This window comes from Nomascus leucogenys, chromosome 2 (genome assembly GCF_006542625.1).
Source record: "Nomascus leucogenys isolate Asia chromosome 2, Asia_NLE_v1, whole genome shotgun sequence".
NCBI lineage: Eukaryota > Metazoa > Chordata > Mammalia > Primates > Hylobatidae > Nomascus > Nomascus leucogenys.
In genome coordinates this window covers 52,679,333-52,692,158 of record NC_044382.1, presented here as the reverse complement: position 1 = coordinate 52,692,158, position 12,826 = coordinate 52,679,333, and the positions used below count along the sequence as shown (strand labels likewise).

Here is a 12,826-nt window from a genome sequence, read left to right as displayed (position 1 = left end):
CTGTGGATCCAGGCTGGGGAGGAGGCTGTGCAGGGAAGGTACAGAAGAGAAGGTAGGAGGGAGCTAGCAGGAGAAAAGAAAGCAGAGGCGGACTGTGAGCTCTGCACAGGGTGGTGTCTGTGAAATTCTGGGCTGTATCTCCAGTGACTGGCACATCCTTGGCACAAGGTTGCCACCCAGTGAATAGGTGAATAAATGGGTGAGGGCTCAAGGGGCCAGAGGTCTCAGGTAAAAGGCAGGTGAGGTGGGGGTGATGGAAAGCCTGAGGGTTGCATCAGTGTGGTTGTGGTTTAGGAAGGGGGCATTCCAAAGACATGTGATAAGGCTGGGGATGGCTGAAGGGAGCAGAGAGGCCAGCATTAGGCAGGCAATCCATGGGAAAGCACAGGTCACCAGTGTAGGGTGCAGGGTACCCAGGCTTCACCTTCAAGGAGGAGGGGAGAATAACATATCTCAAACTGAGGTCCCCGGACCTCTTGCATCTGAATCTGCCGGGAGGAGAGGGAACTTGTGGAAATGCAGACCCCTGGGCCCAACCCAGCCTCTTGGGGAGAAAGTAAGCACGGTATGGGAGAATTGAGCCTCAAGGAGCAAGAGTGTTTATGGGATGGGGGAGCATCCAGCTCCTCCAAGGTCAAGGGAGGGATGGGCATGGTGGCATCTATCCAGGCTAGAGGCGGACATGGGATATTCAAAGAAGAGACAGGCTGGGCGCGGTGGCTCATGACTGTAATCCCAGCACTTTGGGAAAATGAGGCAGGCTGATCACTTGAGGTCAGGAGTTCGAGACCAGCCTGGCCAACATGGTGAAACCCCGTCTGTACTAAAAATACAAACATTAGCCAGGCATAGTGGTGGGTGCTTGTAATACCAGCTATTTGGGAGCCTGAGGCAGGAGAATCGCTTGAATCTGAGAGGCAGAGGTTGCAGTGAGCCAAGATTGTGCCACTGCACTACAGCCTGGGAGACACAGAAAAAAAAAGAGAGATACTGGGGAGGGGGATCAGGATGGGAACTGGGAACGCAGAACCTGAGAGGCCCATGTGAGCTGGGGGCAGGAAGGATGGGGCATTAGCCTAGGATGCAGCTTGACTGGGGAGGAGGCCCTGGCTGGCAGCCAGACCTGATCCTTTCTCCTGGGTCCTGGGAGGAGGGGAGTGCTCATGCTGAGTTCAAGCGATTCTCCTGCCTCAGCCTCCTGAGTAGCTGGGATTACAAGCGCGCGCCACCACGCCCGGCTAATTTTTGTATTTTTAGTAGAGACGGGGTTTCACCTTGTTGGTCAGGCTGATCTCGAACTCCTGACCTCGTGATCCGCCCGCCTCGGCCTCCCAAAGTGCTGAGATTACAGGCGTGAGCCACCGCGCCCGGCCTCAATAGCGACTCTTTAAGCCCCCTACTCTAATGTCCGATACTTCCTCCACTTAGCGCCTTCATTCTATCCCTTCATATTCATCTCCATGCTCAAATTCCTTTACGCATGTTACTGACCCTAGCCGAGAAGACCCTCTACCCCCCCGTCGGTCCCCTCCCCGAGGGGAACCCCAGTCACCGGTCCCGCCCCATCCAGGCGGGCTGAGTCAGGCGGCAGGAACTGGGCGGGGGGCGGCGCCGGGAGGAGCCGAAGCCGAGCCAGAGCCGCTGGGAGCGAGCCGGGAGCCCAGCCGGGCGGCTTGAAGTGGCCAGGGCCGCAGGGTCCGCGGGGGGCGAGCGCGGGTCGTGGGCCGTCCCGGACCCACCATGAACACCAAGAAGAGAGGTAGGACCCGGCTCGGGGCTGCGAAAGCTCAGGGACTGGCCCCAGGGGGCGCAGGCCGGGTTCGGGGGCCAAGAGTGCGTGTTTCGCCGAAGCGGGGTGGGGGTCTGCCGAGGAGCTCTCCCCGCCGATGCTGGGGTGGAGGCGCACGTCAGTGACTCAGTTTCCAGGTGGGAGCCGCAGGAAAGAGGAGGGGGCGGGGCCCTTCTCGGCATCTCGCCCAGCTCTGGGAATCCCCCTGCCTGGAGGGCGCCGGGACGCCGGGGCCGGTGGGGGCTGGGGGAGCAGGTCACGCTGGCGGGCGGGCGGGGAGCGGGCGACAAACCCGCACCGGCTGGGCCTGTGGGGCAGCTCCGCAGGGCTCCGAGCGTGGCCCCGCCCCGCCCCGTGACCTCCTTGGCCTCCCGGGGTGGGGGCGCCCGAGCTCCGGGTGCCCTGGGGGGACATCGGGGGCAGGGCTGGGGAGGCTGCCCCGCCCCCGGGTAAACAGGCGCTTCCGCACATTCTTCGCGCGCGCCGCCCCTTTCCTGCCCCTTCCCAGCCGGAGGAGGGTCCCCGCGCGACCCCCCTTCCTGCCCCGCGGCAGGCGGAGCCCGCACCTCGGCAGGAAGTGGGGGCCGAGCCGAGGCCACGCTGAGTCCGAGGGCGAGTCGCCTGCGGCTGGCCTGTCATTAGCGCCCGGGTCGGCGGGACTAGGAGGACCCGGCCGGAGCCCGCTGGGGCAGCTGTGCCTAGCGACAGGAAAGACCTGCGCCAGCCCTGGATTCCAGCTGCGGGGAGAGGGCTTCGGGGATCCGACTGGTACTGGACACCCCCCCGATCCCCCGCAGGGAGCCCCGCGCGGACTCACTCCATGATGTCCCTGTCGGTGCGGCCGCAGCGCCGCCTGCTCAGCGCCCGGGTCAGTAGGAGCCAGTCCTTCGCAGGCGTCCTCGGCAACCACGAGCGGGGACCCAGGTACGCCGCCGCGCAGGGTTGGTGGGGTCAAAGGGCGTCAGATGGGGCTGGGACTGGTCGCTAGTGAGGGTCTGGGGGTGCGTAGTGAGAGTCTGGGGGACTCCTGCTCTCCTCTTTCTGAGGACAGCCTCTCCTTCAGGAGCTTCCCGGTCTTCAGCCCGCCGGGGCCCCCACGGAAGCCCCCCGCGCTCTCCCGAGTGTCCAGGATGTTTTCCGTGGCTCACCCAGCCGCCAAGGTGCCGCAGCCCGAGCGGCTGGACCTGGTGTACACGGCGCTGAAGCGGGGCCTGACGTGAGCAGCTCCTCTCTTCCCAGCCCTGTCCCGGGATCCCTCCCCAAGCCCGCATCCTGCTAGTAGGAATCTTCTCCAGCCCCATGCCCTCTCCCTGCTGTCTGCACCCTGGGCAGCATGAGGCTGGAGAGCCGAGTTCATTCTTGTGGTCGCCCCTTTCCTCAGGGCCTACTTGGAAGTGCACCAGCAGGAGCAGGAGAAACTCCAGGGGCAGATAAGGGAGTCCAAGAGGAATTCCCGCTTGGTGAGTGGCGGGAGGTAGGGATGCCCTTTGCCTCTTTGGTGTGGAGGGCTGGGCAAGGGCAGCCCTCGGTGATATCTGGGCTATTTTCTGAAGTGATCTGGTTCAGGTGTGAGTAGAAAAGGGGATATCAGGAAAGGCTGAGGGGCTTTTCTATCACCAAACTTTGCAGTGCATACTTTCTGCTTGGGACTCAGTACCTGCTCCAGGAGCTTCCAGTGGGGTAGGTGGGACCCCTACAGACATGGACAGCAGGAGATTCTGCTGCAGTGGTACTGAGCAGTGGTACTGCTGCATGGTGCTTCTTGGGAAGAGGTTAGGGCTTCCCGGAGGAGGGAACACTTCTGCCGGGTCTTGATGGGAGTTCCCCTGCAGAGGGAACCTTGCACAAGGAAGCACAGAGCTCTCCCCAGGGGGCTGCAGGAAAAGGAATCCCAGGGAAGAGGTGGGAGGAGGGGTCCTGGAGGGGGCTGAAGGGACCAGATCTGTGCTACCAGCATCCACTAAGGGCTAGACCAGCAGGAAGGGGCGTCAGTTGCTACTGTGACGGGAGTGCTTGTGGACTGTGGTGTGAGAGAGGGGAGCTGTGATGAGTCTGAGTGCCTCTGCTGGAGTCCTCCTCATCCCTCCTAAATATTTGCCCCTTCTCCCCACCCCCTGCAGGGCTTCCTGTATGATCTGGACAAGGTGAGTATGCATGGAATGGTACTGGAAGGGGTTGGCTCACAGGGAGGGTAAGGGCCCTGGGCCTCAGGCCCCTCCTGACCCACCTCTCCCCCAGCAAGTCAAGTCCATTGAACGCTTCCTGCGACGACTGGAGTTCCATGCCAGCAAGGTACGAGTGTAGCATGTGTGCAGAGTGGGGTACGGGGTTGGATATCATAGGGAGAAGAGGGGTGGTGCCAGGCCCTGGATGAACAACCCCAGAGGTGAGTAACCCCAGAGGTGAGTCTCAGTCCCCCTACTGTCACCCCACTCACCTTCCCAGATCGATGAGCTGTATGAGGCATACTGTGTCCAGCGGCGTCTCCGGGATGGTGCCTACAACATGGTCCGTGCCTACACCACTGGGTCCCCGGGGAGCCGAGAGGCCCGGGACAGCCTGGCAGAGGCCACTCGGGGGCATCGCGAGTACACGGAGGTGAGGGATGGGTGCCCATGAGGCAGAGGCACAGGGTGTGGCAGGGCTAGTGGCTGGCTCTTGACACCCTCCTGTCCCTGCCCCTCCCTCCCAGAGCATGTGTCTGCTGGAGAGCGAGCTGGAGGCACAGCTGGGCGAGTTTCATCTCCGAATGAAAGGTACTGAGTTGTGGGGGCAGGTGAGGGTCCGGAGGGAGTATGCTGAAGACCCCCAATATGGCTCACCGACTTCTCGCCTTCTCCTCCAACTCTCAGGGCTGGCTGGCTTCGCCAGGCTGTGTGTGGGCGATCAGTATGAGGTATGAGAATGTGCAGGGAAGGGCTGGGTCAGTAGGGTCCCAACACCTAGGCTCCCTCATCCCACCTGTTCCCCCAGATCTGCATGAAATATGGGCGTCAGCGCTGGAAACTACGGGGCCGAATTGAGGGTAGTGGAAAGCAGGTGTGGGACAGTGAAGAAACCATCTTTCTCCCTCTACTCACGGAATTTCTGTCTATCAAGGTGATGTCTCTGCCCAGGACAACAGGCCACCATGGTCCTGTGAACCCCTTGTGACCCCCATTACCCTGAGTCCCCTTACTCCTGTGATCCCTTCATGGCTCCATAGCCCTGTGAAGATATGATTCTATGACCTTCATGATGTCTGTGGCCCTGAGAGGAACAATCTTTGTGACTTTTAGGACATCATGTCCTCCTGACCCTGTGACCTCCTCATGATCTTCTGACCCTGTGAATATTTGACCTCCTAAGCTCCCATGAGGCTGTGACCTCTATGACCTCAGTGACCCTACCATGCAGACCTCTGTGATTCCCATGCTCCCAGGATGCTTCCAGCATCCATGGCTCCATGAGCATGCATGTGTCTGTCTATCTATCTATCTATCTATCTATCTATCTATCTATCTATCTGTCTATCTAGGAGATGGCGGGTCTCACTCTGTCACCCAGGCTGGAGTGCAGCAGTGCAATCATACCTCACTGCAGTCTCAAACTCCTGGGCTCAACCCATCCTCCCACTTCAGCCTCCCAAGTAGCTGGGACTACAGGTGCACCACCATGCCTGGCTAAAATTTTTGTTTGTTTGTTTGAGAGGGAGTCTCGCTCTGTCGCCCAGGCTGGAGTGAGGTGGCGCAATCTCGGCTCACTGCAAGCTCCGCCTCCCGGGTTCACGCCATTCTCCTGCCTCAGCCTCTCCGAGTAACTGGGACGACAGGCGCCCGCCACCACGCCCGGCTAATTTTTTGTATTTTTAGTAGAGACGGGGTTTCACCGTGGTCTCGATCTCCTGACGTCGTGATCCGCCCACCTCGGCCTCCCAAAGTGCTGGGATTACAAGCGTGAGCCACCGCACCCGGCCTTTTTTTTTTTTTTTTTTTTTTTTTTTTTTTTTTGAGACAGAGTCTTGCCATGTTACCCAGGCTGGTCTTGAACTCCTGGCCTTACGTGATCCTCCTGCCTCAGCCTCCTATGACCATTTTATAAGTTATACGCAAATGCAGACCTCAGATTTCCCATTATCTCATAGCCCCTGCACCCTTGTGACCCTACCTTGCACTCTTGGCTACAGGTGACAGAACTGAAGGGCCTGGCCAACCATGTGGTTGTGGGCAGTGTCTCCTGTGAGACCAAGGACCTGTTTGCTGCCCTGCCCCAGGTTGTGGCTGTGGATATCAATGACCTTGGCACCATCAAGCTCAGCCTGGAAGTCACATGGAGGTTGGTGGGGCTGAGAGGCTTGGAGGAGGGCCAGGAGGGCTGTGGCACCTGCCAACAGCCTCTTCTCTTCCCAGCCCCTTCGACAAGGATGACCAGCCCTCAGCCGCTTCTTCTGTCAACAAGGCCTCCACAGTCACCAAGCGCTTCTCCACCTATAGCCAGAGCCCACCGGACACACCCTCACTTCGGGAACAGGCTTTCTATGTGAGTCATAGCCTAGGTCCAGGCCTCGTCTTCCCCCAGAGGCTCCCTGGGGGTGGTTCTGAAATGCCCTCTCCTCTTTCTCAGAACATGCTGCGACGGCAGGAGGAGCTGGAGAATGGGACAGCATGGTCCTTGTCATCCGAATCTTCAGACGACTCATCCAGCCCACAGCTCTCAGGCACTGCCCGACACTCATCAGCCCCTAGGCCCCTGGTGCAGCAGCCTGAACCCCTTCCCATCCAAGTTGCCTTCCGTAGGCCTGAGACCCCCAGCTCTGGGCCCTTGGATGAGGAGGGGGCCGTGGCCCCAGTCCTGGCAAATGGGCATGCACCCTACAGTCGGACTCTGAGCCACATCAGTGAGGCTAGTGTAGACGCTGCCTTGGCTGAGGCTTCAGTGGAGGCCGTTGGCCCAGAAAGCCTAGCCTGGGGACCTAGCCCACCTACACACCCAGCTCCCACCCATGGAGAGCACCCCAGTCCTGTTCCTCCTGCCCTGGACCCTGGCCACTCTGCCACAAGCTCCACCCTCGGTACAACAGGCTCTGTCCCCACATCTACAGACCCTGCCCCATCTGCACACCTAGACTCAGTTCATAAGTCCACAGACTGTGGCCCTTCAGAACTGCCAGGCCCCACTCACACCACTACAGGCTCTACCTATAGTGCCATTACCCCTACCCACAGTGCTCCAAGCCCCCCCACTCACACTACTACAGGCTCCACCCACAAGCCCATAATCTCTACCCTTACTACTATAGGCCCTACCCTCAATATCATAGGCCCAGTCCAGACTACCACAAGCCCCACCCACACTATGCCGAGCCCTACCCATACCACAGCAAGCCCCACTCATACTTCCACAAGCCCCACCCATACCCCCACAAGCCCCACCCATACCCCCACAAGTCCCACCCACAAAACCAGGATGTCAACTCCCACCACTACAAGTCCCACCCACAAAACCAGGATGTCACCTCCCACCACTACAAGTCCTACCCCCAGTGCTATGGGCCTATCCAGACTGCCACAAGCCCCACCCATCCTACCACAAGCCCCACCCATACCTCCACAAGCCCCACCCATCCCACCACAAGCCCCATCCTTATAAATGTAAGCCCTTCCACTTCTGTAGAACTTGCTACCCTCTCCAGCCCCTCTAAACACTCAGACCCCACCCTCCCAGGCACTGACTCCCTTCCCTGTAGTCCCCCAGCCTCCAATTCCTACACTCAGGCAGACCCTATAGCCCCCAGAACCCCCCACCCAAGTCCTGCCCATTCCAGTAGGAAACTCCTCACAAGCCCTGCCCCAGATCCCCCAGAGTCTGTGGTTCAGAGTCTAAGCCCCACTCCCTCACCCCCAACCCCTGCACCCCAGCATTCAGACCTTAGCCTGGCCATGGCTGTCCAGACCCCAGTCCCAAGGGCAGCCGGAGGGTCTGGGGACAGGAGCCTGGAGGAGGCACTGGGGGCCCTAATGGCTGCCCTGGATGACTACCGTGGCCAGTTTCCTGAGCTGCAGGGCCTGGAGCAGGAGGTGACCCGACTAGAGAGTCTGCTCATGGTGAGGAGGGCTGGGCTGGGCTAGGACAACCAGGGAGGGCAGCCAGGGGGCAGCAGCCGCTCTAATGTCCTTAACAACCTCAGCAGAGACAAGGTCTGACTCGCAGCCGGGCCTCCAGTCTCAGCATCACTGTGGAGCATGCCTTGGAGAGCTTCAGCTTCCTCAATGAAGACGAAGATGAAGACAATGATGTTCCTGGGGACAGGTGAGGGGGCTAGGCAAGATGAGTGTGAGGCTAGGTGAGAGGGAAAAGGTGAGGCAGGACCAGGGGAAGGTGGAACAGGTGAATTGCGAGAAAGTCAAAGGAGAGGACAGGTGAGGCAGGGCCAGGTGGAGCACGTGAGGACTGAGTTGCTGGCAGGTGCACCTGTGTCCACCCCTCCTATGTCCTTCATGCCCATGTCTCCAACCCTACATGTGTCCCTACTGCTTCTGACTGCCCTCCTCACCTCTGTAATGTCTGCCTCCCCTGCTGGTCCCCATCAGCTTGGGTGCCTCCAGCCCCTCCTCTTCCCCTTGGCCTCACCTTGGACCTGCCCTTTGAAAGAGCTCTCTCAGTGTCTCACCGTGCACCCTGGGACCCCAGCACTGCCCCGCTCCTTCTCGACCCCGACTCTCCCAGAGGCCCTGGCCCCTCAACTGTCAGTCCTGGAGTGGCCTTTGCTGGTTCCCAGTTGAGAGTTGTGCCAGGTCCCTCCTTCCTCTGCTGCTGCCCAGGCTACAGCCCCAGGCCCTGCACCCTTTGCAGTCCACTTGTCATAAACCATCCTGCCTGCAGCTTACTCCTACCCATGCCATCCCCAGTGGTCCCAGCTGGAGGTAGCATGGGGCAGACTGACTCCAGAGATCCGTACTACTACCTGCTGGTCCCAGCCCCTTCCTCCTTCTGGAAATCCTCCATGAACTTACCCCACTGTCTGCTGTCAGTGCATCATCTTCTTCCTTTCTGGGATGGGGGAAGCTTAATAAAAATAAATGCTGGTGACCAGGTGGTGGTGTGTGCCTGTCGGGTGGTTGACCCCATTTTTCTCTCAGGCCTCCAAGCAGCCCGGAGGCTGGGGCTGAGGACAGCATAGACTCACCCAGTGCCCGCCCCCTCAGCACGGGGTGTCCAGCTCTGGACGCTGCCTTGGTCCGGCACCTGTACCACTGCAGTCGCCTCCTGCTGGTGAGGCTGATGGTGTTCCCCCACCCTTCCCTTGTAACCCCTAACCCCAGGGAGTCCTGCCCTTCCATCCTGGTCCTCTATACCTCCTCTGACTGCCACACCCCCGTGCCCCAGGGCCCTTGGCATCTGGCCCTTGCTGAATGGAGTATCTCCCAACTCTGCAACCCCAACCTCCCCCAGTGCATGCTGGGATTTGTCCTTGAGCACGATCCTCCCAAGCCCTACCCTGAGGCCTGAGCTACTTGGCTACCCATGTTCTCCAGAAACTGGGCACATTTGGGCCCCTGCGCTGCCAGGAGGCATGGGCCCTAGAGCGGCTGCTGCGGGAAGCCCGAGTGCTGGAGGCAGTATGCGAGTTCAGCAGGCGGTGGGAGATCCCGGCCAGCTCTGCCCAGGAAGGTAAAGGCCTTAGGGGTTCGGGCTCTGCCATCTGCCCTGAAGCTCCTACCTCAGCCTACCGCCATCTGCATGCTCTCTACTCACCCGCCTGCTCTATTGCTGACAGTTTCCCTCACCCCCTCACAGTGGTGCAGTTCTCGGCCTCTCGGCCTGGCTTCCTGACCTTCTGGGACCAGTGCACAGAGGGACTCAGCTGCTTCCTCTGCCCGGTGGAGCGGGTGCTTCTCACCTTCTGCAACCAGTATGGTGCCCGCCTCTCCCTGCGCCAGCCAGGCTTGGCTGAGGCTGGTGAGTGGGCTGCCTCCTCCTCCCACCCTTGCTCAGATTCCCAGTGACAGGAAGCTCAGGGAAGCCAGGTCAGCCCACACAGATAAATGAACTGGGCACCGAGGAGACCAACAAAGACTTGGGCCTTAGAGCAGAAGGACCCAGATGGGTGGGGTTTGAACAGGGGGCCTCTGGACCTGAGCCTAGGATAGGAGCATCTCTCCCCTCTAAAAGCTTGTGTTCACCCAAACTCTGAGGCCCATGCTACTGCCTCCTGCAGTGTGTGTGAAGTTCCTGGAGGATGCCCTGGGGCAGAAGCTGCCCAGAAGGCCCCAGCCAGGGCCTGGAGAGCAGCTCACAGTCTTCCAGTTCTGGAGTTTTGTGGAAACCTTGGACAGCCCCACCATGGAGGCCTACGTGACCGAGACCGCTGAGGAGGGTGAGGTGGTGGCCCTGATCACATAGTGGCCTCTTTGGGTCTGAGGACATGAGGACAAGCCCTCCCCACCCTCGGGGGCTCCTCACCCTGCCACCTTGCCCACCCACCCACCATATCCCCTTTTTTCAGTGTTACTGGTGCGGCATCTGAACTCGGATGACCAGGCTGTTGTGCTGAAGGCCCTGAGATTGGCGCCCGAGGGGCGTCTGCGAAGGGACGGGCTGCGGGCCCTCAGCTCCCTGCTCGTCCATGGCAACAACAAGGTCATGGCTGCTGTCAGCACCCAGCTCCGGAGCCTGTCACTGGGCCCTGCCTTCCGGGAGAGGGTGAGTCGGACAGGGCTCTCTTGAGGGCGAGGGCTGGGGTCCTGGGCTCCCAGCGTCTGGCTAAGTCTGTCCTCCTGCCCTTCCACAGGCCCTCCTGTGCTTCCTGGACCAGCTGGAGGATGAGGACGTGCAGACTCGTGTGGCTGGCTGCCTGGCCCTAGGCTGCATCAAGGTGACCCCTGCCAACACTCCCACCCCTCTGTCCCCTTCCAGCACCCCCACCCCTGAAACCCTCCCATCTGCTCCCCTGAGCCCACCTCAATGCTCCCTCCCCTGACAGGCTCCCGAGGGCATTGAGCCCCTGGTGTACCTCTGCCAAACTGACACAGAAGCTGTGAGGGAAGCTGCCCGGCAGAGCCTACAGCAGTGTGGTGAGGCTGGGGGATGGGAGAGATGGGTGGAGTTCTGGGACATCTTGGCTGATGGGAGTAGGAGAGATGGCGCCAGGGGTGGGAGAGTGGGATGGGGCTAGGGCCACCCCTGACCCCATCCTCACTCATTACAGGAGAAGAGGGACAGTCTGCCCATCGACGGCTGGAGGAGTCCCTGGATGCCCTGCCCCGCATCTTTGGGCCTGGCAGCATGGCCAGCACAGCATTCTAAACTATTCACCCCTGGGTTCCTGGCGCCCCTTTCTCCCCACTTTCAGGGCTCACCAGGCACTGGCAGGGAGGGTAAGGGCTGGCTCCAGATACCCCTCCCCCACAGATTCCTAGCAATGAAAATCTAATATATTCTTCTGTTGCCCCTGGGGTTGGAGAGTCAGTGCCTGCAGTCAAGTGCCTCCCAGCCTCGGCTCAGCACATCCCTTGCCACAAATCAGTGTCTGGGGCTTGGCCACCCTGCCTCTGCCCAGCCACATCCCTTGGTTTTGTATTTTATTTACAGAGTTTTACAGAAAATAAAAAAGTAAAATGCCTTTCCTACACGGCCTGGTACACTCCTGACCCTCTGCTCCAACACGCTCTGGCTGTGGCCCTGCCTGACACTGGTGTGTCCACACTGCAGCTGTGACAGTGCCATGTGCACTTGCCCTGGAAATCCAGGTGGAAGAAAGCCCAGAGGCTGGAACTGGGCTTGGAGAAGACAGCAGGGGAAAAGGGTGGTTCAGTCTGCAGGTGGGGCCTACCCTGGGCCTGGGAACTATGGCCCAAGGTGGAGCTAAACTGGAGTTGGCCCAGAAAACACCAAAGCGTGCCAATCCCAGGCTGTGGCCTGGGAGCAAAGGGGAAGGGAAAGGAAAAACAGGAAGGGAAAGGAGGCACGGGGGTGGCTGGAGCTTCTGCCCACCAGGGGGCAGCAGATCTGCGTCAGCAGATGCCAGGTTTGGGTCTTCTGCAGCCTGGGCAGCTTTCTGCAGAGGGGGCTGAAGGAGCTCCTTGAGGCTGGGTGGCAGGGGAAAGGAGCTCCTTGCGGAGGGGAAGAGCTGGGACCTGGGAGGCTAACCTGTGACCCAAGACAGCAAGTCCCTTCCCTCCCCAGCCGTCTCCCCCTCTGTAATAACAAACGTGCCTGAACTCTGTGATCCCCAACAGCCAGCCAACCTGTGCTGCTTCAGGAAGCAGAGATCCCAGGAGAGGGCTTGTCTTTGCCCCGCCTCACCTTGCCCCAGAGCTGCCTGGCCAGTGAATGTGTTAACCCCAGAAGGCTGAGTCCTGCGTGAGGAACTGAAGTGTGGGGTGGGACTTCAGGATGGCAGGGCTGTTCTAAGGAGGGGCTGAGGGAGGCCCACACCTGTGGCTGGAGAAACAGGCTCTCCACCCTTCCCCTCTCCCTCAGCACTTCCAGTATCCAGGGGCAAGGAGATGGTGCACAGGCAGCGCCTCCCCGAATCATTGAGGCTACTCTGATGTCCCAGGACCTGTGGCAGCAGCTTGGCCTGTGCAGGACGTGTCACGTTGGGGAGCCTGCCCTCAGGAAGAGCCAGTGAGGTGCCAACAGTCCCCTGGAGGGTGACCCAGATCCCTAGGGAGCCCTGCCCCCCAGTGTTTTAGAGCTAGGTATGAAGAGGTTTGGCTGGGGCCTTAACCACCTGCTGGGGAAGCCAAGCTGAGCAGAAAAACGGCAACAGGAAGAAGCACAGGAAGCACCTGTGTGGATGCAGGTGGCTCATTCCAGACGCTGGGGCGAGGGTGGGCAGGGGCAGGCAGGCAGCCCTCTGCACACTGGCGCGGCTCTTTGCTCTCTGGGTAACGAAGGGTGGCACGGGATGGTGCAGCTCAGTATTTGGGGTGGTCAGCTGGAGCAGCATGGGGCAGAGGAGGCAAACAAATGATGGAGACCAGGCCAGCACCCAAGGCTGGCCACAGCTGGGGCCTGCCCCAGGGGTCCCTGCAGGAGGCCAGCAATCCCAGA

The 12,826-nt window shown here is 60.2% G+C and overlaps 1 protein-coding gene across 1 annotated transcript; it reads left to right on the top strand.

The window, feature by feature from the left end:
- The first annotated feature begins 1,318 nt into the window (after nt 1-1,318).
- Nucleotides 1,319-11,399, top strand: RIPOR1 (RHO family interacting cell polarization regulator 1). Its single transcript, XM_030795335.1, is given in 23 exon segments — nt 1,319-1,759; nt 2,587-2,713; nt 2,853-3,005; nt 3,171-3,249; nt 3,910-3,933; nt 4,028-4,081; nt 4,235-4,387; nt 4,482-4,545; nt 4,642-4,685; nt 4,763-4,888; nt 5,955-6,103; nt 6,178-6,307; nt 6,392-7,322; nt 7,325-7,872; nt 7,956-8,077; nt 8,908-9,040; nt 9,304-9,439; nt 9,566-9,727; nt 9,987-10,145; nt 10,275-10,471; nt 10,560-10,643; nt 10,752-10,842; nt 10,977-11,399. Coding segments are annotated over 23 exon segments (3,783 nt in total). The 5' UTR covers nt 1,319-1,740; the 3' UTR covers nt 11,075-11,399.
- The last annotated feature ends 1,427 nt before the right edge of the window (nt 11,400-12,826 follow it).